Source organism: Cygnus atratus, chromosome 1 (genome assembly GCF_013377495.2).
Source record: "Cygnus atratus isolate AKBS03 ecotype Queensland, Australia chromosome 1, CAtr_DNAZoo_HiC_assembly, whole genome shotgun sequence".
Taxonomy (NCBI): domain Eukaryota; kingdom Metazoa; phylum Chordata; class Aves; order Anseriformes; family Anatidae; genus Cygnus; species Cygnus atratus.
Window position 1 is genome coordinate 42,323,135 of NC_066362.1, and position 25,975 is coordinate 42,349,109.

At 37.7% G+C, this 25,975-nt stretch overlaps 1 protein-coding gene across 2 annotated transcripts in view; it reads right to left on the minus strand.

Moving 5' to 3' along the window:
- The window catches only part of PPP1R12A (protein phosphatase 1 regulatory subunit 12A), a 130,462-nt gene that overhangs the window by 38,585 nt on the left and 65,902 nt on the right, over positions 1-25,975 (minus strand). For both annotated transcript variants that reach the window (XM_035544213.2, XM_035544214.2), the window contains exons 4-10: positions 14,370-14,529; positions 12,268-12,412; positions 9,260-9,334; positions 8,745-8,833; positions 8,450-8,607; positions 3,941-4,068; positions 302-517 (exon numbers count right to left, since the gene is read on the minus strand). In XM_035544213.2, coding sequence (XP_035400106.1) covers positions 302-517; positions 3,941-4,068; positions 8,450-8,607; positions 8,745-8,833; positions 9,260-9,334; positions 12,268-12,412; positions 14,370-14,529 — 971 coding nt within the window. The remainder of the gene's footprint in view (positions 1-301; positions 518-3,940; positions 4,069-8,449; positions 8,608-8,744; positions 8,834-9,259; positions 9,335-12,267; positions 12,413-14,369; positions 14,530-25,975) is intronic.

Consider the following 25,975-nt stretch of genomic DNA (forward strand, 5'->3'; position numbering starts at 1 on the left):
GCTCTCCAAATGATACTGAAACTGTCAACCCTCTGGTCTCCCTTAACTGTAAAAAATACTACTACTGTCAGTGAAAGTCCCAGAAAGGGAGAAGCCCCAGATCCATGTACCAGGTCACCAGACAGTGAAGGTGCACATTGTATTTTTAAAGTACTACACAGAAGCTGTATAATTTAATGGTTTGGAATTTTAGTAAAGAATAAATGTGCAGTAAACTCTAAAGAGAATGTCTTCCTTTTACAATAAACACCTACGCTAAGCAAAGTTCCTCAAAATGCTGTTTCACACTGAAAAAGATTACCTTTTCTTTGTTGTCCAACGAAGAGGAAAGTCTAGGACTTGAAGCAGAACGCATAACACCTGCAGCGTCCTTTTCTTTCTGAGCTTCTTTGGAAGCAGTAATCTCTGCAAGTGCACCATAACTACCAGTTTTTCTAAGACCTAATCTCCATGAAGCAGGAGATTCATCTTTCCTCTCTTCTTCTTTGGGAGAAACCTTGGTTGTAGACGTTGGAAACTGTAAAACACAGCAGCAAATTAAAGGCTATTAATTTGCATTATCAGTGGTAATTCACGATCCTTGCAGAGATTTGAGAACACAACTACTTTTAATAATCATGGAAGTACTAAATTCTTAGAGGAGTTAAGGTGAAAGACAACCTACACGCTCTTCTCTTGAATTAGTTAATGAGATAAGAAACATAAAACTGGTCAAGGAATACTACTCCTCTAGAAGTTAGCTTGGAAAAACTCACACTTTGTAATAAACACAGTGATCAGGAGATGCAAACTTAAAACCATGCAAATCTGGTATCAACACTTTGATTAAGTATGTTATTTTGCAACCTGTACACAAACCTGTGCACACCAGAACCTCACCATAGATTTTTCACCCTTATTGGGCACAAGAACAATGCCAGTTTTGCGCAAGCCCTGCCTCCATGATGCAGGATCTACTGACTCCACGACAGGCATGATAGGAGGAATGAAATCATACTAAAGCCAATTAAGACAAGACAAAGATGAAGATTGAAAGAACAGAAAATAGAAACAAAAGGTTGTTTCAAAAGCACATAGTTTGTTCCCACGCTTATGTCACTTAGCTCTTCATTACACCACATAATACCAAAAAGCAGAAAGACAATTACAACTTTAGTAACAGATTCTTATTAAACACAGCACATGTTTAGCTAGCTCAGTGACAGAACTACAGTTTGCATAGAATAGGACAGCAAAGCCTGTAAACCTAACAGGTCCATGCCTAAATCATCATATGCTGGAGAATATTACAAGATTCACACTAACATGTCCATTACCTTTCTTATCTTTCATATTACACTGAGATCCCTTAATATGATCACATGCTAGCTTAGCTATCAAACCCACAGCTTTACTCACATACTTCCCCAAGTTTAGTGTCCTCAGATAGAAAGTAGCATTATTGAATGCGACAGAGATTGAAGAAAACCCAAATTCAAGCTTAGTACACTGCTGTGAGCAACATATAGTTCGGACACCTATGGTGTAAAATCAGAAGAGTAACTGCAGTAGCACAGATGTCGCAAGCCTGAAGAAGCAGGTGCAAGAGTAGGTTCAAGGCAACTTGTACCTGTACCACTGCTGTTCTACAGTTTTTTAGTAAAAACAGTTTAAATCCTGTTTGTTCATTGACATGAGCTGCAACTGCTTCTCCAAGTCATATGTGCATACCATTTTACAAAATGATCAGCCTCAATATAAACGGGCATTTATTTTGTAAATACAGAAAACCCTGAGTCTTTTACATTTAATTGTAGAAAGATAACTGCAGGGTACTTTTAACCTGCACTTTTTGCCTTTAAGACAGAAAAATAAGATAACCTATTAGTTACCGCACAATAAAATTGGAACAAACTAAATGCTAATGTGTTACTGATTTGCAAAAGGTTTTCAATTAGCTTAAAATCATACTTATTTCTTATCAAAACGTTTTCATACGTCTTAATTTAATCACGTACGAAGAAAAAATTCTGTTTAACTGATCATTCAACTCCGGAATACCAAGCCATACACCAAGCATGCAATGATTTGATAATCATCCTGTCACTGAAGGTCATATAACTTAAAAGGCTTTTGCATAGTATGAAATAAATGGATTGAAAGGCACAAGCTGGAAGCTTTCACTGCAAGATGAAGTTCAGACAATTCCAAGAAAAACGAAGTATTTGAAGTGTTAGATACCTTAGAATATAAAGCATGCAAACATAATTAATTCCATTACAAAAACTGGGTGGAGAGCATATTGATTAAACTGAACAACTGTCAGAAATGCTTGTATTACTAAACTGACTTCCAAAAGATAAACTATACAGTAGGCCTGTTTCCCTGAAGTTAACTTCACACTCTATGTTTGTGTTCTCTACAGTTAAGTACAATTGGCAAACCAGAAATTCCTCACAATGTCTTCCCTTTCCCCCGGAGCCCCATTTGCTATGGTTTGAGAGCCCCATTTGCTACGGTTTGCATGGAAAACTTGTGGCTCTTCAGTTCTGTGCAGCTCGTGAGCAACCCAAACGCAGCTCCCATGAGCTCCCATGAACCGTAACTCCTAACTCAGCCAGTGCAAACTGTTTAGATTAACATCACAAGATCACCCTGGAATCTAGCTGTTTGCCCAGCCACAAGGGCTCAGAGAGGGGAAACAGTAGTCATTCCTGCCAGTGAGCCATGCCCACAACTACCTTTTGCTCTTAATGCTTTTTTAAAGAGAAATCTTGTGGACATCAGTTATGATGATTTTTATAAAGCAGCTTTTGGGATCAGGAAAGCTGGCCCAACCCTGTTGTACAGTATCACATAATATGATGCAGTTGGGCGATTTAAAGTATATTCTCTTTATCTTTTACATGAAAAGGTGCTAACCATTAGGTTCTAACCTATATTTTTTAAGATTAATTATTATTAGGTTCTGTTGTGTATATGAAAGCACAACTCCAGTAATTGCCAGGAAGCTAAATGCAATACATAATATTCCCCCTATAGTACGTCTTCCCTCTCTGCTGTGGTTTCAGTGTATCATAGTCACATTTTTTCAGAAACATCTGTAGAAGGTTAAGCTTTGATTATGACATGTGAAGAAAACTTGTAAGGGATGACAAAGGAAGTCCTACTGGCTTGCTACCCAGTTTGCTTATATATTCTGAATGATTGACTTGCATACAACCTTGTGACTGTACATTATTATCTATTGTAATTTTTTTCTCCAGGCATACATATCTCCCTTTTGACAAGCAAACCCAAGATTCATTCCAACTAACTTTTCAAATCAAGCCTCCTATAAGCAATATGGCTTTGATGGCTATGTTTTTGAGATGAATAAATTATTTGCACCAATCACAAATTATGTGCTCCAATCCTCTGGTTCTTACGTTAGATCCTAACCATACTGAAATCAGGGCTAGAACCTACAGCATTTTCTTAGTTCAAATATCATTTTCTATTTCTGTGCCTCTCATTTTCCACTTCTAGCACTAGCTGAATGCTTCTAAGGACTCTCAAAAGTACCTTAGTCATACCTGGCTCCCTTGCCTTAAGAGTGACAGTAGTTTCCAAAACTTTAGGAGGAGTCTGGCATAAAAAAAGACTTTTGAAAGATGAAGATAACTTCAGAAAAACACGAATTACAGTCACTGTGCAATAGATTTTTGCTTTTTTTTAAATGGATCTTGTGTTCAGCTACATTGCAGCTATGTATTTTAGATTCCTGTTTAGAATCAAAACTGTTCACCCAAATTTCAAAATTTACAAAAATTAAACACAGTTTCTGCAGAAAAACAAAATATGTTAGGAATCTATTCATATTTTCATCACTGGATAACACAATTCAATTTTATACAAGTAACAAAAAATGTATGCTTACAAAGAACAGAAATCTAAAATCACAACAAGTATTTTATTTTACCTTCTTAATAGGTGATGTGGGTGTCCCTTGACCACCAGCTACCGAAGGTGCTGTCACAGCCACTGATGATGCTTGTGTACTTGTGGTATTTGCATTATTAGTTACACCTGCCAAGGTTTTGGTCTTATCTGAAAAATATTTATAAGATTCTCATTTTCATTTTTCACTCATAACTCTCTCACTTCCACAACACAGAGTTGAATTTCTTTTGAACAAGTTTGTCAGTCAACTTTCCCAACATTATTATTTATCCCTCAGTATTTTCCCTTTCCCTCCCACTATATCTTAGTTAGGTTCATCTTCTTTTCATAACATTCATGCATATAATTTTTTACTTATTTTTGTTATTCAGGAAGTATTAAAACACTCAGAGATGCACAGACAGAACCACAGACTCATTCAGGGTGAAAGTGACCTAATTCAACCTCCAGCTCAAAGCGGGGCCAGCATTACATACAGACCAGGCTGCTCAGGTCTTGAAAACCTTCAGAGACAGAGGTGCCACAACCTCTCTAGGCAAACTGTACTTTAGCAGTTGGTTAATCAGTGGGAGGTACATTGGCACGTAATAGTTGACTTGAGCTACAGAAGATACCAATTCAAAGTAAAACATTTATTCTTGAATAACTGTGTATGTTGAGTATAAAGAAATAATTAACTGCATAGAGAATCCAGACTCTGGACAGAAGAATTTAGCTGAGGCAGGAACTTGCTCTTCCTCGGAGAAACAACCAGAGCTCTGACTTTCCATTTGCTTCCTTCCTTCTTCCTCCCTTGTTTTTCTTATGTAAGTTTCACTGCCTACCTTCTCTGACCTCTTCTGCTCTGTCTTTCCTGCCCACGTCTTCTGCTGTGAACCTTAATTCCTCTTATACGAACACACATATAATATCCTGGTTGTCATCCAACTGTTGTCATTGCACTTGCTTGAGCTTTGTAACCACAGAATCACAGAATGGTTTGGGTTGGAAGGGACCTTAAAGACCACCCAGGTCCAACCCCCTGCCACGGGCAGGGACACCTCCCACCAGACCAGGTTGCCCAAAGCCCCATCCAGCCTGGCCTTGAACACCTCCAGGGATGGGGCATCCACAGCTTCTCTGGGCAACCTGTGCCAGGGCCTCACTGCCCTCTGAGTAAATAATTTTTTCCTTATATCTAATCTAAAAACTACCCTCTTTCAGTGTAAAACCATCGCCTCTAGTCCTGTCACTACACACCTCAATTCTGTTTCACCTACTCAAATTGTAAATTGTTCAGAGTGTGTTGGTACATGCTACCTGTTCAGTGCTGAGCAACGTGGGGTTCAATCCCTACCGGTTTGGGCCCTATTATAAGCATGCCTTTATTTCTACATGACCCGTTTTAAAAGCGTGCAACATTTTTATAGTGTTCTCATATCTAGCATTTCAGCGAACTACCAATGGTATGATTTGAAATCACACAATTAATGCTCTTGCTGTTACACACTTGCTCATAGTTATGGACATAGTTTAACAGATACTTTGAAGAATTAGTTATGCAGAAAACAAAAATATATATAAAAAACAGCTTGCATGACAAACTACGCTTGATAGAAAGCTCTTTTAAAACACAAGGGGAATTAAATGGTTTTAAACTTCTGGGTCATGGTGATAAAATGTTCAACAGGGCAATGTGGGCTGACAGTATGAACTGAAAAAGGTTTACAGATGTATAAGCAGATCTGCTGGAAGTTTGTAAACAAGTAATACAGCTTTAAAATACACAGTAAAAAGTAACAGGAGTTAAAGCACACAGAGAAAAATGAATTTTTCACAACAGCATTCTGAAATTATTTAAAGAACAGGTAAATCACAGTATTATGCATGACTGAGCTAATTTTCAAAAAACAGAACTATCTCAAAGGAAGTAAGTTTAAAAACTGAATTGCTGAAAGTTTTGTTTATTTTTAGTGTCTTCTTGTCTTTTAGGAGATACTAGTTTCAAATTCATATTTTCCTGCTTGGTCTTACAGAGAGAAATGTATTTATTGTGAAGCTGTATACTCACATAATCAATGAATCAGAACAGAATTTTTAAGAAAACATTTCAAATAACCCAACAGATCATAAATCATACAGTTTCCAGTAGCTCAGAATACTGAACAACATTAAAATATTTTACAGCTAGAATGCTCTTCCTAAGCTTAGGATTTTTCAGTAGAAAACTACCTTAAGCTGAATAATGGGAAAAAAAGGAAAGCACAAGCTTGGAATTTAGAGATGCAGTTCTACAGGGAAAAGCTTAAAGTCTGGCTTGCCAAATAAAGTATGATAAAGCTTTGTTGATACTAAAAAACCAAAGTTTACATAAATTAATTCTTGTGTCACAGTCAAATTTTCCTGGCACAAGCTGTCTACTGGTAACGAAGAGAACACAGTTACCAGAGTCATAAAGTTCAGGAGACGTTACAGTTAGTCCAGTTACTGAGAAAGTACTACATGTTACGTATCGTAAGCGTTCTGAGTTTATCCAAGTTCAGTCTCTGCAAGCAAGGGATGCAAGTATACTAAGGTGAAGGAATAATTACAAAGCGTGACAGACTTTTGTTCCTGCTTATTATTGAAATGTTCGTTTCTTTCAAAATACAAAAATAATTAAAGCAAACAATGTTAGGTTTCACAATTCATTTTCGATTCTGCCTACATCAAGTATTTATGATATACTGATTAGCTCTAAAATCCCTCTCTAACCTTACTATTTCAGGCGAATAAATTAGAAAAAATGCTTTAAAATGAGAACTGACAGACGAAAATAGGTTTACGCATTTAAACAAGCATAACTATGAAATATTAACAAGACATTTGTAATGCCATCTGCATCTATTATGTTACTGCACCGCAATTCTAAATTCTAATTCTAAAGCTATGCTGTTCTTACATCATTATTTGCTTTAAGTCTCTGATAATCTTTCAAGAAGAAAAAAAGCTAAATTCCACTGAAGAGCAAGCTGTTGACCAAGGGAATTATTTGAAATGCTCTAGAGGAAAGATTCAGCTTCCCTGAAGGTTATCAACCTAGACAAGAGTTAAAGAAAGAGCAAAAGTAAGCCTCATTATCCTCAGAAGGCAATGTATTTTACTTTGTTGGATTTCAGATCAGTACCAGATCCTCCAGGTACCAGGAAAAAAATAACCTGAAAATTGCATAGGACTGGTAAAAATCTGCAAGAGATTCCATCTCTACTTCTACAACAGAATAGTTCCTATATGGATAAAAACAGTAACTCCAGTATGGCAATACCCACAAATTATTACAAATAAAGCAGTGCTGAATGTGCCTGTAACTCCATGGTAAATTTAATGTACGCTCCCACCAGCTGGAAGAGCGTAAGTAGCTTGCCTTCCAAAGATACTGAGTGCAGTCTCACTAAAATATGCACATGCCATAATGAAAAGAAGGAAAATAACTATTATTTTTGAAATTTAATCAGTCACAATAGCACTAAAGCATTGAAAACCTATACATCTGAAAAGACAAGCAACAGAAGGAAAAATATAGAAGGACAAATAAGAAGGAATAATAATAGAAGGAACATATGTGAATAAATGCAGGAATTCTTTTTAATTTCAAACACAAGGGTCCTTTTCTATATTCATTGATAATTATACGAAAGATTTGTAAATCTGGATAGTGATTAATGGTGAAATAAGAACATATAGTTACATTGTTTGATTAAAATTTCATTCACTTCCCTGTTTCTTTCTTTCTTTCTTTTTCTTCATTTTTTCCCACCTAATTTCTATACACAGATTTGAGACTCAGAAACCTTTAAATACTCCCAGAGACCTATGCATAAACAGGCAAAGCATTTAATGTTTCCCCTCATCTAGGCTGCATGAATGAATTTAAACATTAATTTTCAGCTTATTTTCAGAAGTACTGAGTAATGCGTTTCTTTGCATACAATTCCAAACTTTTCCAAGAACATTCCTCTGGAAATGAAGTTGTATATGAAGCATATGTTAAAACAACACCTTTTGAAGTTTATTTCAGCACGTAATTGAGAGTAAGTCTACACACCATTACTTTATGAATATCTAAGATTGTCATATTCATACCGGTATTTACTTCAGGATGGCAAGAACAAATAAGAATGTTTGTGCACCTGCTGTTCCAATCTGTACCAGCTCCATAAGCAAACACTGCTAATAAAGTCCTCATTTCTGCTTTGACCTTCTAACTTTGTTAATGTTTTTTGACATGCTGCTTAAGGCTTATATATTCCAAAAATTTAATTAAAATAAACTGTTAAATAGACAATCATCTAAGTAGATTAACCGCTTTAACCTCAGTAGCCATCAATAAAAGCACTCTTATGATATCTCTGTTATGACTTGACTTTAGACATACATAAATGTGCTTCAAAATAATTGGAAGCTTAGTGAAATGCAGAAGTGAAACTTAATATACTTAACTATGCACCATATGATATTAAATAAGTAAATTAATAAAGCAAAAACTTAGACAATACTCCAGATAACATACCTGTCTCTGCTTCAGATTCTGAGTCGTCATCTTCCTCCTCTTCACTAGAACAACTGGATTCATCCTTCTTTCCCTCTTCCTCTTCATCTGCTTTCTCGTGCTCGAGAGACTCTATACTAGATGCATTCTTTTCTTGCTCCATAATCAATGTCTCTTTACTGAATTTGAAAAAAAACAAAACACCAAACTTACTAAGTCGTGAAAAATTTATTAAAACATGTCAAGTAGAACTTTGCGACAGCTTGTGAAGTTACGCGTTTCATTAAGAGCTCATCATTTTTCCTTGTTTACTTACTTTTTGAATGTTTTCTGTGTCTGATTATTATCCATGTTGGCTGTGGATTCAATTAGGGGAGATTTCTTTTCCCGTTTTTCACTATGAAGCTTCAAAACAGAATAATGCAATTAAATTGGTAGAACGGTAGCAATATGACAAAATTACTAGTGGAGGGAACTCTTCTTCAACTATAAAAAATGCTAAAACGTTCACACACTTTCAAAATGTCAAACCTCAAAGTTCTAAAATCTCAAAAACTGTTATTTCCAGGGAGTTGCTGATTGTAGATGCAATAGATCATAAAATGCCTACTGGAGAAAGCAAGTAGGAGAGCACCTTCTATCTTCCGGAGCTTTCCAATGACTGTAACTGACCAAATAATGGCCTGAAAGAACAGCTGAGATGACTGGCATTACCTAAATTGAAGCCCCAAATCAAAACTTTGATTTTAATCTATACGCTACTCTGAGCTAATTGTGTACTATCATCACACATATAATAAAGTATAATATATACAGATGCAAAAATCCTACCAGATTCTGCTTCTTCTGTAATTCTTCTAAATATCCTAGAATATCTTCATCTGCCACGTCAAATGCTGTCTGGCCCTGGAGAAATGGAGAAGAAAACCGCAGTTTTGTACAGTAGAATTTAAATATAACAGATTTTGATGCCTTATCACATTGATGATGCAGGTAAGAAACAGAACTGTACAGAGAAATTAGAACACATAAGCCAAGCTCTATTGCAAACTGTTAGTCTGTCAGTGACTGAAAACAATTTTGCAGTATTACTTTTTTTTAAATTGAAACAGAAGCATCTATACCTCATGAGAAAACGCTTCTTTTAAGACAGAAAAACATGACTTCAATAAAATTTTACTGTCCATTGAAGGAAAATAAATACTATAAAGGAAAATAAAACAGGCTGAAAGAATGTAATGCTCACAACATTAGTTCCAAACAACTGTTCCAATAGAAGTTGTATGGATGGACACTGACTAGTTAGTACCCTGTCCATCTTCAGACTACCATATACAGTTGATTTTTTGAAGTTTTAATTATTTAAGAAAACATAGTTATACTTTCACATTTTTGCAGTAAAACTGAATTTACATTTTCCATTCTGTTTTAGGAAAGATCTGCTACAATTGTTTGCTCCTGTCCCCCTTAGTGTGTGATTTTCATGGGATATACTTGAATAAATGTCCTACTGTGATTCATTAACAGAGAGTAATGCCATTAGCTGGAATTTCTTCGGCTTGCCGTATCTCACGTCTACATAGTCATAACAATTCTTGAGTAGGCCAGATGCCCACAGGACAAGAGATTCTATCTTTAAGGTCAGAATTGGTAAAGGTTTCAAAAACTCCTTTTCTTCACCTCCACATGAAGACAAGAAAGGCTGAAGCTCACAGTTGCACAAAGAAAGCCTAACTTACTTGCTTCGATACTGCAATAGAATGTTTTGTATTTGGAAGTCTGCATTTAAACAAAGTGAGTTTGGGATCTAGGCAAAGTCATACATCCACTGGTACAACTGCAGCTGCATCAACATGCCGGGTGGACATGTTGAAATATGGTGAGATGACAACACCAGTCAAGTAAATACTTCTGTACAAAAACCAGCAATAAAGACAGAGCTGTCATTTTAAAGTGGTCACAGCAGCTTATAAAGATAATGAAATGTGTTCATATTTGTCTCATTGTTTATTTCAGTTTGTCAAAATGTTAACTAGGGACAAACATGCTCCTAATTACATTGCGAAGTCTGTCTTAAGTGGTTAGAAAGGACAGAACTTTAAACCACTGATTTTCTCATCTATAAAGCTTCTGACCATACACCAGAAGCACATGCTCCTTTCAACAAGTACTACCCAAAACAGCTTGAGGTCCTCTGACACAAACTATTCCATATAGTGTAACACAGCCCTAACTTGGAAACTAAACAACAAAATTATCTCAAGTTTATACTTGCATTGTGACTACAGTTTTTAATCTAGCTTTCTATTTTTAGGTAGCTATTAAGTGGGTTTATTTCCAAAAAACATCAAATTAGGCCTATCTTGGCCACAAAAAAATCACTTTTTTTTTCCCTGTTGTAGTTGGAAGGTTTTATCTAAACTCAATCCATAGATGTCAATACCTGAAGTTAAGTGCCTAAACAATAACGGCTGAGCTCTCTGTGATGCTAAGCACCTAACAACTGAAACTAAAGGCAGTGGAGTTCTCAATCTTCATCATCTCTAAAAGCAAAAACCTGTACTGGCTTACTTAAAGACACAACAGGTGAAACTTTCCTAGTTTACACAGACAAGCCTACACGACAAATAAAACAGCTCATATCCCTCTGTACCTCCTTTTTTCTTATTCTTTTCCCAGCTGAGCTGAATACAGGTTTATGACAGTGCTTTCAGGAATACCACCCTCCACATTTTCAAAATCCCAGTAAAAGTCTAACAGATAGCCTGCTAAACTGGCTTCAATTAATTGCACCAGCTTTTGATTACCTGACACAAAACACAATTATATACCTGATCTTAAGAAGTTCTGTAAGTATTATACAGAAACAGAGTTGAGACTGTTTGAAATGAAATTCCAGATTTCATTCATTTTATTATAAGCAATCTTAACTTCTAAACGAAGAAGTCAACAAAGAATAAAAACATTAAGCAGCAGTAGTTTTGCCTTTATGCTACTTTGCCTACTAGCAAATTCATGACCTAATTAAGAATCTGTATCTACCTATTTCCACAATTAACTTTAAAAAGTTATAAAAAAAATCAATGTTAAAAGTTGGTCAATACACAATATTGACAGAAATTGGGAGCAGATCAGAATCTAGCTGTACAACATGGTGCAAAGAGAAGAAAGAGAGCTTCATCACTTACACAGTTCATCAAAGAGTCTCAGCTCCTTGTGACACCTATGTGAATCATTAATATATTTTTATCTGTTGGGAGCAAGATCTTGCAAAGCCAACAAGCTACAAAAGCCTTCGTGTAGAGGTCGAGGAAATACAGCTTAGGTAGCATCCAAGTTATGTCCAGGGAGTCCACAGATGCCTAGAAGTTTCTTAGAGTGCACCCAAAGCAGCTTAGTGGTAACTTTTTAGTATTCCAACACAAGCTGTTTTAATTTAAGAGTTAAAAGCAGAAGCAAATGCCCAACACTACTCAAAGGCATCATCATCGTCTTCAGGAAACAAATATTGACTGAACACACTGCCTCTATGCAGTCCATCTAGTCACTGATTTTGTACCTCTGAAACATCAATAAAACTGTTCTATTTTGAATTTTGTTGTAAAAGATCACATGGATCATTTAATATAGAAGTAAGTATAAACTGGGCCTAGAAAATAATTTAGACAATCAGGAAATTTAGTTTTGAACACAAACATGCTGTTTTGACAAAACATGCATTATATAAAGCTCCATGTACAGTAAACAGCAGTTTATCATCACTTTTCTTACCCTGGCTTCTAAAGTCACTTTAGAGACCAGAACTTTGTATCTTGACAAGGATTACATAAAAATCCTACCACTTTGTTGACAGCCTCCATATCACAAAGGTTTTCCACTAAAATGCGACATGCTTCTTCTTTACCCCAGTGAGCAGCAGCATGAAGTGGTGTCCAGCCATCATAATCTTTAATATTTACATCATAGCGAGCCTGTATTAAAAGCCTAAAGAAATTCAAACAATTAGACCTTGACACTGCTGACAGATAGCTAAACTGTCATAAAATCATTTAATTATTCTACAATAATACTCTTTTCTCATTAATGTCAACTAAACATTTCTTATTTGGGTTACTGTCATTAATTTTATTTCTCCTCAGAAATATTTGCCTTCTCATTGTTCAATGGGCATATTTACTTTTAAGGAAAATTCAAGAAAAATATCCTTTTCTATTTTATTCGTTAATTTCTCTTTTTTTCATTCACTCTTTTTAATTTCTTCCTATATAGAGAGAAAAATGCCTGTCTATGTGCAGTGACAGTGAAAAGCCTTTTTAAGAAAAAGAAGGCTGTAAAATGCCAAAAAAGTTAGATACACAGTTCTAATCTATTAACTTATTAAAACATCCTTCTATTTTTATATTAGTTGCTTGAAGCTTGCATCTCCTCCTGTCGCTAACATTTGATGCTGTAACAGCCTAGTGTTTACATACTTCAATTGGTCTCTGAGTGGTAGCTGAGCTCCTTAAATGGAGGACCTGCTTTGCAGCATGCATTTAACACTCAAATTCAGTATGGCTCTGTTGTGATTGTTGAAGTGTCAACACATACTCAGCCCAACAAACTGTTTTGAGTAAATGGTTTTCGGCTCTCTGAGCTGAAAATGTAATTATCAATTAAATTAATTATTTAAAAAATATTTAATAGTTATTAAAAAATCAAATAATCGTGAAGTATTCTTTAATAAAAATCTCTCGATTTCTTAAGAGCCAATATACTAATATCCTCCAATGAGTCAACTTTCACACAAAGTCTCGCAGTCTTACATCCTACACAGAGCAGGTTTTTTGCTTTTTTGAAACCATCAAGAAAATTGCCTGAACATATATTTTTACTCTTCTTAGGAGAAGTACAGGAACTGTACTACAAAAAAAGATACTAACTGACAAAGGTTAAAAAACAACTACAACCCCACCCCACAGTTATAGATATAAATCCCTTATAGATGCACACTATTTTAAAATAAAAATTATTATTTCTAGTTGAATTATTTCTCTTTATCATGTTGAAGCATCAACTGTTTTGTGATGTTTTTTTTTTTTCCTAAGCAGAACTCTTATTCAGTAAATTATATGTAATGGTTATAATGATTAAAAAATTTCTCAGTCAACTTTGGTGTTGACACAACATGACAATGCTCTGCAAACCTTAATGGTAGCCATACTTTAGTCAGGGTGTGTGCTCATCTTCATTAATTTTACAATATATACAATATCTAACTGTTACTAGTCCTGCCAAGGCAGTCAAATACATTTATAATCACAGTGAAACAATGTATCAAGTATGCTGTACTTCACTAGAAGCTGAGCTTTGATGAAAAACAAATGAAACCTCTGTTACTGCATATACTTTGTGTTGTATTGCATTCCTGAAACACTCTGGGTGAATTAGGGGACACCAAAAGCCTTCCATGAAAGATTTAAAGAGTCACAATTTTCAACAACAATCTCAAAAAGCAAAATTAAATTCTCTATTCTTTAGGTCTTAAAACCTTTACTCTGAATCACAGACTCTGCTCTATGTATGCAAATCAACCTGGTGTTGTGAAAATATGCTTCTGGCATATAATGCCATAACTGGCATTATAAAAATAATTAAACTTGTTTATACAGTTGGCTTTAGAAACAGGGAAAGCTTTTTTGTCAACTTTCTTTCGGAGTATTAAGGCTCATTATGTACACTGCTTTCACATTTTGAATGACATCTAGAAAACTAACAGCATCATGATTTATGAGTACTTGAAAACATAAAATCAAATTCTGAGGAAAATACGGTTCTACAGATTGTAATTTTCCAACATACAATCCCCAGCAGTCGGATGTGCCCAGTCCTAACGATTCCAAGACACTTTACCTCAGCAAGACAATGAAATGGGAAAAATTCCCATTTAAACTATACTTACTTTAAGACTTCCGTATAGCCCTTAGCTGCAGCAACATGAAGTGCTGTACCACCAGATTTTGCATGCCTGACATCATTTATATGGCCACTGTTGAGCCACTGCCTTGCATCTCGAAGCATTATTCGTTCTTCTTCTTTTCGAGCTGCCTCTATATCAACTCCTAAAACAGATGAGGGGGGAGAGGGAAAGAGAGGACACGATGTTTTAATTCAAATACTTAAATGCAATTATATAACAAACCTTATTTCATGCTTATGTGGTACAATAAAGATCACAGCTAAATTTTATGAATAGTATTAGTAGTATAACAATTATTATAATAGTATATAGCTAGATATGAGTATCTTTTTGAAGATGAACCCCAAGAGCTTACGGAAACATCCATTTTAGCATCAGTATGACACTTTGCATGTATTACACAATTTTTCCCCCCCAAAAAATCTACTAAAACTGGCCCTCTGCTTTTAAGAATTTCTACCATCACAGTAACAATCACGAAAAAGACCTGTTCAAAAAAGAGAGAAAATTTGAAGTTTAGCCTTATTAAGCACTAAAGTATTAATCTTGTTCATATCTGTAGAAACTAGAAAACAGCCACGATTTTTTATACTAGTAGAAATCTATGAGAAGGGGAACAACCTAGCTTCTGAAGATTGTCAAGTACTTGCAAGATAGAACTATATTTTTTGTATTTTCTAAAGAAATTTTGGTTAAAAAAAGTTTGTCTTCTATGACTGTGGAAGAGAAACCTTAAATAGCCAAACCTTTTGAGATCTCCCTTGGATTCTCAGGTAAAACAAACAAACAAACCCGCCACATTGAAACCATTTGTACAGCAGATTCTCACCAAAAAAAAAATCTCATACACTGACAAAAGGGAGGAACACAATATAACATTTACAATTATACACAGCAGTTTCAACAGGTAGAAAAAAAAGCTCAAGGCCTAAATAATGCAGCAGAAAAGTGGAGTTGAAGAGAACAATGCATGAGTATTGCTCTATCTACGCTGACTGAACACCAACAACTTTGCAAGGAAATGGGACTCAGGAACTGTGGTTATCAAGAGTGAAAATATAACTGGGCTGACCTCCAAGAGAAAACTCATCAGTAGACCAACCCTTAGCAAAATGACTTTACGCGTATGATCTGTCTTAGACACTGATATGCAGGGTCTTGAGAAATATACATTGTTCTTCTGACTTTTTATTTTCTCTTGGAGCAAAATATAATTTTGACATGACAAAAACAAGTGAAATCTGGAAACAGGTACTGACTTACTGGATACAATCACAAACTTCAACAGTAACCTTCACAGCCTATAAAGCAGAAATTAAACTATTTTTTTTAACACAGAGATATGAAATCTCTCCCGCTCTTGGCCTCTGAACTAATTCAACCTTCTTTCATCTGTCCCCAAACTGTTTTTTTCCAGCAGTCATCTTTGCATCACATAACTCTTCTAACCGCCCAACTAATCAAGCACAATATAAAGCAATCACAAATAAGCTTATGGAAACCTAGAACATCTCTTTTCAACCCTACTCTACATAATTAATTAATTTTAATTGATTTTCAAAGCCTTCATAATGAACTGCAATTTCAGGCTCTAATGTCTTCAGAGAAACTGAGCTATTCATCCTTTACAGAGCAAATGAATGCCCAGAGTATGGAAACCAAACAAAATCCAACTTGACTGTTGCCCGTTCAGACATGCAACAGGAATTGAGCTGAAGGATAAAAAGGTCTGCATTAAAGAAATCATGAATATCATAAAAGGAAAAGACAGGAATGATATATAAATGATCGCATGTAATGTAATGCATCACTGCATTGTATGCATTACATGCAATGTAATGCATCAGAGGCTGGTGCCAACACAGAAATTTTGTTTTTTTTGACCATGGGGCGCTTTACTCGGCACCCGGCCTGATGGCCGCAGACGGGTCCCTATCTCTAAGGGGAAAACGGATCCTAGCCCAGGAGCTGGCAGGGCTCATTGAGAGGGCTTTAAACTAGGTAAGAAGGGGGACGGGGCTGAAATAAGGCTTGTTGGAGCTGTGCCAGGGGGAACAATGGCAAGGCCAGGGGAGAAGGCAATGGCCCAACTGAAGTGCATCCACACTAATGCACGCAGCATAACAAACAAGAGGAGCTGGAAGCCATCGTGCAGCAGGCAGGCTATGACTTGGTTGCTGTCACGGAAACATGGTGGGACCACTCTCATGACTGGAGTGCTGCAATGTCTGGCTATAGGCTCTTCAGAAGGGACAGGCAGCACTGTAGGGGTGGTGGTGTGGCTCTCTATATTAGAGAGTGTTTTGATGTTGTGGAACTTGAGGCTGGGAATGATAAGGTTGAGTCCCTGTGGGTTAGGATCAGAGGGAAGGCCAACAAGGCAAGCATCCTGGTGGGGGTCTGTTATAGACCGCCGAACCAGGATGAGGAGATGGATGAGGAGTTCTACAGGTAGCTGGCAGAAGTTGCGAAATCATCAGCGCTTGTTCTCATGGGGGACTTCAACTTCCCAGACACATCCTGGAAGCACAACACAGCCCAGAGAAAGCAGTCTAGGAGGTTTCTGGAGAGCGTGGAAGATAGCTTCCTGACGCAGCTGGTTAGAGAGCCTACCAGGGGAGGTGCCCCGCTAGACCTTCTGTTCACAAACAGTGACGGACTGGTGGGAGATGTGATGGTCGGGAGCTGTCTTGGGCAGAGTGACCACGAAATGGTAGAGTTCTCTATTCTTGGCGAAGTCAGGAAGGGGTTCAGTAAAACTGCTGTCTTGGACTTCCGGAGGGCTGACTTTGAGCTGTTCAGGACACTGGTTGGCAGAGTCCCTTGGGAAGAGGTTCTGAAGGGCAGAGGAGTCCGGGAAGGCTGGGCACTCTTCAAGAGGGAAGTCTTAATGGCTCAGGAGCGGTCTGTCCCCACATGCCCAAAGACGAGCCGGCACGGAAGAAGACCAGCCTGGCTGAACAGAGAGTTGTGGCTCGAGCTTAGGAGAAAAAAGAGGGTTTATAATCTTTGGAAAAGAGGGCGGGCCACTCAGGAGGACTATAAGGATGTTGCGAGGCTGTGCAGGGACAAAATTAGAAAGGCTAAAGCTCATCTGGAGCTCAATCTGGCTACTGCTGTTAAAGGTAACAAAAAATGTTTTTACAAATACATCAACACAAAAAGGAGGACTAAGGAGAATCTCCATCCTTTACTGGATGCAGGTGGAAACTTAGTTACAAAAGATGAGGAAAAGGCTGAGGTGCTTAATGCCTTCTTTGCCTCAGTCTTTAGCGGCAAGACCAGTTGTTCTCTGGATAGCCAGTACCCTGAGCTGGTGGAAGGGGATGGGGAGCAGGATGTGGCCCTCACTATCCACGAGGAAATGGCTGGCGACCTGCTACAGCACTTGGATGTACGCACGTCGATGGGGCCGGATGGGATCCACCCGAGGGTACTGAGAGAACTGGCGGAGGAGCTGGCCAAGCCCCTTTCCATCATTTATTGGCAGTCCTGGCTATCAGGGGAGGTCCCAGTCAACTGGCGGCTAGCAAATGTGACGCCCATCTACAAGAAGGGCCAGAGGGTAGACCTGCGGAGCTATAGGCCTGTTAGTTTGACCTCAGTGCCAGGGAAGCTCATGGAGCAGATTATCTTGAGTGTCATCACGTGGCACTTACAGGGTAAGCAGACGATCAGGCCCAGTCAGCATGGGTTTATGAAAGGCAGGTCCTGCTTGACGAACCTGATCTCCTTCTATGACAAAGTGACACGCTTAGTGGATGAGGGAAAGGCTGTGGATGTGGTCTACCTTGACTTCAGTAAGGCTTTTGATACCGTTCCCCACAACATTCTCCTCAAGAAACTGGCTGCTTGTGGCTTGGACTGGCGTACGCTTCGTTGGGTTAAAAACTGGCTGGATAGCCGGGCCCAAAGACTTGTGGTGAATGGAGTCAAATCCAGTTGGAGGCCGGTCACTAGTGGAGTCCCCCAGGGCTCAGTGCTGGGGCCAGTTCTCTTTAATATCTTTATCAATGACCTGGATGAGGGGATTGAGTGCACCCTCAGTAAGTTTGCAGATGACACCAAGTTAGGTGCATGTGTCGATCTGCTCGAGGGAAGGAAGGCTCTGCAGGAGGATCTGGATAGGCTGGAGCGATGGGCTGAGGCCAACTGTATGAAGTTCAACAAGGCTAAGTGCCGGGTCCTGCACCTGGGGCGCAACAACCCCAAGCAGAGCTACAGGCTGGGAGATGAGTGGTTGGAAAGCTGCCTGGCCGAGAAGGACCTGGGAGTACTGGTTGATAGGCAGCTGAATATGAGCCAGCAGTGTGCTCAGGTGGCCAAGAAGGCCAACAGCATCCTGGCTTGTATAAGAAGCACTGTGGCCAGCAGGTCTAGGGAAGTGATTGTCCCCCTGTACTCAGCTCTGGTGAGGCCGCACCTCGAGTACTGTGTTCCGTTTTGGGCCCCTCGCTACAAGAAGGACATCGAGGTGCTTGAGAGAGTCCAGAGAAGGGCGACAAAGCTGGTGAGGGGTCTGGAGAACAAGTCTTACGAGGAGCGGCTGAGGGAGCTGGGATTGTTCAGCCTGGAGAAGAGGAGGCTCAGGGGCGACCTTATTGCTCTCTATAAGTACCTTAAAGGAGGCTGTAGAGAGGTGGGGGTTGGTCTATTCTCCCACGTGCCTGGTACCAGGACGAGGGGGAATGGGAGTTGCGCCAGGGGAGGTTTAGGTTGGATATTAGGAAGAACTTCTTTACTGAAAGGGTTGTTAGGCATTGGAATGGGCTGCCCAGGGAAGTGGTTGAGTCGCCATCCCTGGAGGTCTTTAAGAGACGTTTAGATGTTGAACTTAGTGATATGGTTTAGTGGAGGACTTGTTAGTGTTAGGTCAGAGGTTGGACTAGGTGATCTTGGAGGTCTCTTCCAACCTAGACGATTCTGTGATTCTGTGATTTCTACTGTAGAACAGATATATATAGTAAAACAGACTACAATAAATCAGATTCCTCAAGTTTTACTAATCCACTAACAACTAAAAAGCCAGACTTGGAACAGCAAACTGGCAAGCCAAAGGCAATTACGCTGGCACTGCTGAAATACCCTTAAGGCAGTGGATTGCAGACTGAGGTTTGTATTACGTTACATATGAATTAGATTTTCCTTGATTGTTTTTTATAGCATAAATATAATAAAATATCTCTCACTGAGAAACCCCCCTTTGATTAAATTAGGGTATTATAGCACATCTATTGCCATAACAAAAACTGCAATTCACCCATTATACAAGTAAAAAACAAACAAACAAAAAAAACCACCTTGAAAATGACATACCAAAATTAAAAATTTCTATGACAATGACATCCAAATAGAATGAATGGAAGTATTACATGCTACTGGAAACATAAGGTGCCATTTCTTTGGTGCGGGGTAGCATGACATTGCTAAACTCCCTTTTCACCCATGAAAAATGCCTGTGCTACAAGGTGGTTGGGGTGCTGATTTCTTCCCTTTTGATATATACACACAAGCAACGATAAGATCTAAATAGTCATTTCATGGAAAACTAACAAGAGACCACCATACCTGAAAAAGCTGTGTTTTTTTTTCCATAAATAACTTTCATTTTTTCCTGTTTTTAAATAATATTAAATAATATTACATGCAACTTCAAAACCTGAGGCTTTCCTTTTTATTCAAATTAGCTACAAGCTAATTTGGAATAGACCTATTTTTGTAATCTTCAGTTAATTCAAACCATAACAGATATTCCATAGCAACAAATATGCAAAAAAGAATTTAATTGAAAAAAAAAACACAAAAAAACACGCAAAGTTGGACAAAAGATTCTGTTCAGTAAGTAAATCTGGTAAAACTTTATGTCAAGGATGGATTTAAAGATAAAATTTTACTAAGTATCATAAAATAACTGAGGCAGGTAATACATTAAGTGTTTTAAGCAGGCAACTGAATTTCTAGACTCATTCACTTAATCTGCTAAAATAGTCATTTCAGCCTCTGCAATTTAATAAAAAATAGTAGAAACTACTGAAAACCCATTAATCTGAGTTAAGTCTGCAAGATAAAGGAAGACACGACTTGAAGCACTAAGCAGAGCTTAAGGAGAAGACAAAATATTGAAAGAAAGTGGGGTAAAAATCAAAGAAATGTATGTTTCTAAAACTGTCCATCTTAACACAATGCATGACAAACAAATCTGAATGGAGATTAAATTTTACATATCTAAAAATCTTTATAACTCTGACCAATGTGAAGAATTAAGCCCAGAAACTTTGAATCAACGATGTATTTATAATCACGTATTCGCATTCCTCCAGAAGACTTCTACATATTGTATGTATGAACTAGTGCAAACTGTAAATTTTTGGGGCCTTTACATTTCATTTTCTTTTGGAATGAAACAGCAGTGCAGATCAGCAGATCTTAGGAAAATAATTCTCTGGATTAAATCATTTACATTTTTGTGTTTCCTGCCAGGCACAATTATGCTAATAAGTAGTTCATATATCACGTTAGGCACACTTATGTCCATCCCCTTCTTGCATGCCAGAGTTCTAAGTGAAAATACTCATGGCACAAGTAACTTTCTGCAGGCGAACAATCCTACATAAATTCCTTTCAACGGAAAACTGCTCACGTGTCTGTTTGTTTTGAAGCACTTTTGAGAAAAAGTTCCTCCAAAAGCCTGATCCTGAACTTCCAATGGCGAATGTTTAAGCATAATTTCTATGTATGCCTAGAGAACTAAAGAATTATGCCAAAATATCAATGCTTTGGCAGAAAAAGTAATAAATGTTAAATATAATACCCTGTGAGTATCACGAATGTATCTGTGAAGCCCCAACAAGACATAAAGGCTGTAGAGGACTAACAGCTGCATCAATACGTTGTTTTACAAGACAGTACATTTCTGATCGTGTTTCAACAGATGAAAGTAAGAGAATCTTGCCGATCTAAACAAAACACCTCACGGTACTAACTGGCACAAAAATGGGAATTTCTACGAACTTTGTGTCATAGAAAAAGGGCTGTGCTCCGAGATAAGCTAAACATTGCTCCTATTATTAAATACAGCAAAGAGAATACGAACAGCCTTTATTATACCTTATATGGACCTTCCTCCTTGCTTTTGCTTTCACGACTCTGCCCTGAGACACCAGGGTGAAGGATCCCGCTGCCGCACCTTTCCCCCACCACTTTCTGCCTCCGGCCCGTAGATGGCAATGTGCTGCTGCCTCTCGGCTCCAGCCTCGCTTCCAACACCCCTGCATTAACCTCTGGCAGCCCAAGCACCACTCCGATCAGCAATAATTTACTGCGAAATGCTCTCATTTCTCCTGATCAAGACGTGTCAGTCAGCAGCTGTGAGGAGGTCTGACACGCCGGGCTGCGCGGGGAGCAGACAGCGGAGCTGAGCGGGACCTGAAATGCTGAATCAGAGCCTGAGCGCGGCTCGGCCATATAAAGGCATGTTTCATAGATACCGCCGGGAACAGCGGCCCACTTTTTACTTCATCGAGTTAATGTTTATATACAAACGTAATAGTTCACATTTCAGCCGCATAAACAAAGCTGAGTTAAGCAATACATTCGAGATAGTCTCATTACATTTACCTATAATTAAGAATGAGGAACATTGGCTTCTCCTTGGAAATGAGAAGCGGCCTGCCTTCCGCCCCAGAGGAAGTGCCGAGCCGTATCCTCACCTCCTGATTCACCTCACATCACCTCTCCCCACCAGCTCACCTCTCGAGAATGTTGCCTACCATCCAAAATAACCACTTGAGCAGTTAAAAACACTTTTTAAAAGACTTCTGATGATAAATAGCCTGCCACCACTAAAAAAATCACTTCAGACCGTAATGCTTAACCCTACTGAAGACTTGAAGGAGAGGCAGCATTTAGAACTGGCCGGCTTTAAATGTGATTAAAGTGGCAGCTAGGACTGAGGCGATGGCCAAGCAAAACAGCTCTCAAGTCTGCCAGCTTTCACCAGTGCACATGAAAAGACTTTACTAGCAAATGACAGCTTCCATAGCTATGGTATGCTGATACGCCACAGAGCTGAAATATAAAGGGTCACATCAAGAAACTGGAAACAGTGCTTTTAATGTAAAGGTAAAAAATTCTGTGGATTGCAGTGGCATCTATATACATGGGACTGGCCCATGATAAAGCCATCAGACATATGGAGAAACAACAAAACAGGCGCTAGGAGAAGTTTTTGTATAACACAAAATAGTTAAAACATATGGTGTGCAAAGGCTATAGTTGTTCAGCACTACACCTAAATAACTTCCATAAAACTGCTAGTTTTCCTATTAGTGAAGTGTTCTGTTCAGATCTGTGTCAAAAAATCTGTATATATTACTATGGCATGTTTATAATTCACCTTCTCATGAAGTATAAAATTAAATTGTGTTTTAAGCTTAAAAATAATTAAGCCATTATTTGTTCACTCTATAAATAACGTAATAAATGTAGCTTTATTTATATACCAAAACCAATATAAAGATATTAGAGAATGTTGCAAAATTAGTCCAAATTAGACAAAATTCAGTAAACAATCTTTATTCTCCTTTGAAGGTTCGGGTAGAAAAATGCTTTCCCTATTATCAGAGTGCTGTGGCTTCATCTATAGGATAACAAGTCCGTTAGTTCAGAATGACTGCAGAGCCCATTACATCAACACAGGCCTGCTGTATGCTCAGCAGAATACAAGGTGGTCTCGTTGCGGGACCTGTGGCCCACATCAGAGGACACAAGAAAAGAGAGAAGAAGCCTGAACCAAGGGTCACACTTTAGAAGTGTTGCACGAGGAGATGGGAATAACTGAAGAAAGACAATAATAACAGGCAAGTTCTATTCTTTTGTGTCCAATACTCCTACCAAAAGGACATGTAAAACAGGAAGCTTAATTGGGATAGCTGACCACCTCCTCTCTAGACAGTTCAGATTTTGTAATCTGAATGCTAGAATAGGATGAGCAAACACTTTGGATCCTTCTCTCTATTAAGCCTGCAACGTCACATAGAGCTGAACTGTATTCTATTCTACAATTTCTGTCTGTGAATTTAGCGTCTCCAGAAGCTCCCATTTTCAGTGCTGTAGTTAGATATATCCTTAAAATGTAACTCAATGTTTGTGAAAATTGGTCATAAATACAAACTAATGAAGGCTGAACTGAAAGACTGTGATTTAAACTTTTCCTATATAGACTCAAGATCCACAGAAGCAGCAAAAAGGATAAGCTAGTATGGTGATTCTCCTCAGATCTCTAACAGAAACAATGTCAAACATCATCACTTCAAAATATCTGTAATCACAATGAATCAGACCAGACTGATCCACAAAATAGCCCTGACTGCTGATGCCAATATGTAGGAAGCCATATTCATCGCATTAACTAAGCAATGCAAAAAAAGAAACTATAATAAATGTAGGAATAAATACACATTAAAAAGTTGCCAAAGACAAGAAAGAGACAGAAAATGCCTGCATAATTGTCACGCTGCATGTTATATCTACACAGGGGTAAGATTTTTGGCACCCAGGTTTGTTCCTTTTCAAAATAAATTGGCTTATTTTCCACTACCAGTAACATTGAAATGGGGTTTAATGTTCCAGAGACCCCACAGGTGATTTGGTTTATCAAAACTGCAGTATTGCTTTATTTTATACAAGGAGCAATGGTAAAGCTGGAAGCATATTTGCATTTAACCACATGTACATTCAAAGATGAAACTGTCACAATACATCAGTGTTAAATCCACGCCGACATAAACGATTAAGTTATTTTAGAAATTTGAACTTCTCTAGCCACAACGTATGTACAATTGGGCACTTTTCAAGTGACCATGATCATGACTAAACAGTCATTCTGTATGTAATATTACTTTATGTGCAAGTTAAGGATGCCACCAAATGCACATTATTAAAAATTTTATGCTGAGGCTCCTGTGTCTTGTGATTTATTAAGATATACACTCCCATTTCATACTCAGATTCATACTCTTTCTACTCCATCTTCATTCATGATCATTAAATATTTCCTGTGATTTTATTCCTTCAGGTAAAAACCCTTAGTTTTTACATCTTCAGACACAAATTCAGAAGGAGGGATGCTACTTGCCTTCTTCCCTGTTTCCACAAAACTGCAACTCCTAAGTGGTCTTACAGTCAAAGAAACTAGGTAGAAGATATATATATATCTTACATATGAAATATGTATATATAAAACAATGAAAAGAATAATTCATATAAAACAAAGCACACATGAAACACCTAGGTTGAAACCTTGCAAAACTAGTTCTAGATAGATTTAACAGCGAAGAATATAGACTTTTCCACGTTCTGTAACAGGCCTATAAGCAAGCATTAATACCAGTTCCAAGTATACATGCACATATACGTATATATAAAACGTGTGTGTGTACATATATGTGTGTATATATATATATACATAACCTACATATATATATACACATATATACACATATATATACATAACCTACATACATATTTATGTATGTAGGTTAGACTTTAGAGCACTGTTAGCACCAGGAAGGCAGAAATGCTGTCACAAATGTTCAAAGTGTGGTCACTCTTCAGGACAGCATGAAGTTCCCTGTTCTCCACAGGGCAGTCAAACCACTTCGAAGCAGAGTCCTAGGAAGTTTCTCACCTTACATGGTGCCTCCCTCACCAATATATTTCTTGGATCATCATAGAGAGACCAGTCTTCTGAAAAACCTTCAGCCAATCCAGTAACTGGCAGAAACACTTAGCAGGAATGCTTGAAAAATAGGTTTTCCATAGCAACTGAAATTCAGTATTTTAAAATAGCCTGGATTATCCCTTTGGAAGCTAACAGCTACACTGTGGGAACATCTCCTTTCTTCTCAGGCTTGTAAAAACAGTGCCATAGATAGTCTACTGTAAGCTTTAAATACAAAATATGTAAACTACACTGAAATTTTCAATGAATTGTGGCATTTAGTTTAGGTTACCAATGCTGATTTTACAATTGGGCTGTTCAAAATAATTAAACTTGAAAAAAGAATAAAAAATAATGTTGAATCTGCACTGTAAAGATGTACATAAAAACTTATAACAATGTATTATCAATAACATATAAGGGAGGTTTTGCAAGAGTTCTTTTTCTGAATAATGTCAGTTTTACAAAGAACTACAGCCAATTAATATGGTATGCCAGTAAAGTCAAATGCATCAAAAACTACACAAAGAATTTAGACTGAGGTACATTCCAGAAGTGACTCTCCACCAAGGATTAACAGTATTCTTAAAAAAAAATAAAAATAAAAAAATAATAACAACTGTGCTTTTTTCCAAATTAATTAAAATTGACGAAAAAATATTCATATCTATCTAATCTGGAGTCTTTTATGTGCTAGCTATAAGAACTATCAATTAAAATTAAGTTAGCAGCAATAAATAATTGAATCAAAGCCTCTGTTGAATCTACAGCCTGCTTCTATGTATTAGCACCCATCTCTTATTTCCCTGTATATCATGTCACCACTTTCTTTTCAACATTTCCTTTGGGCATTAAACAGGTTTAAGCA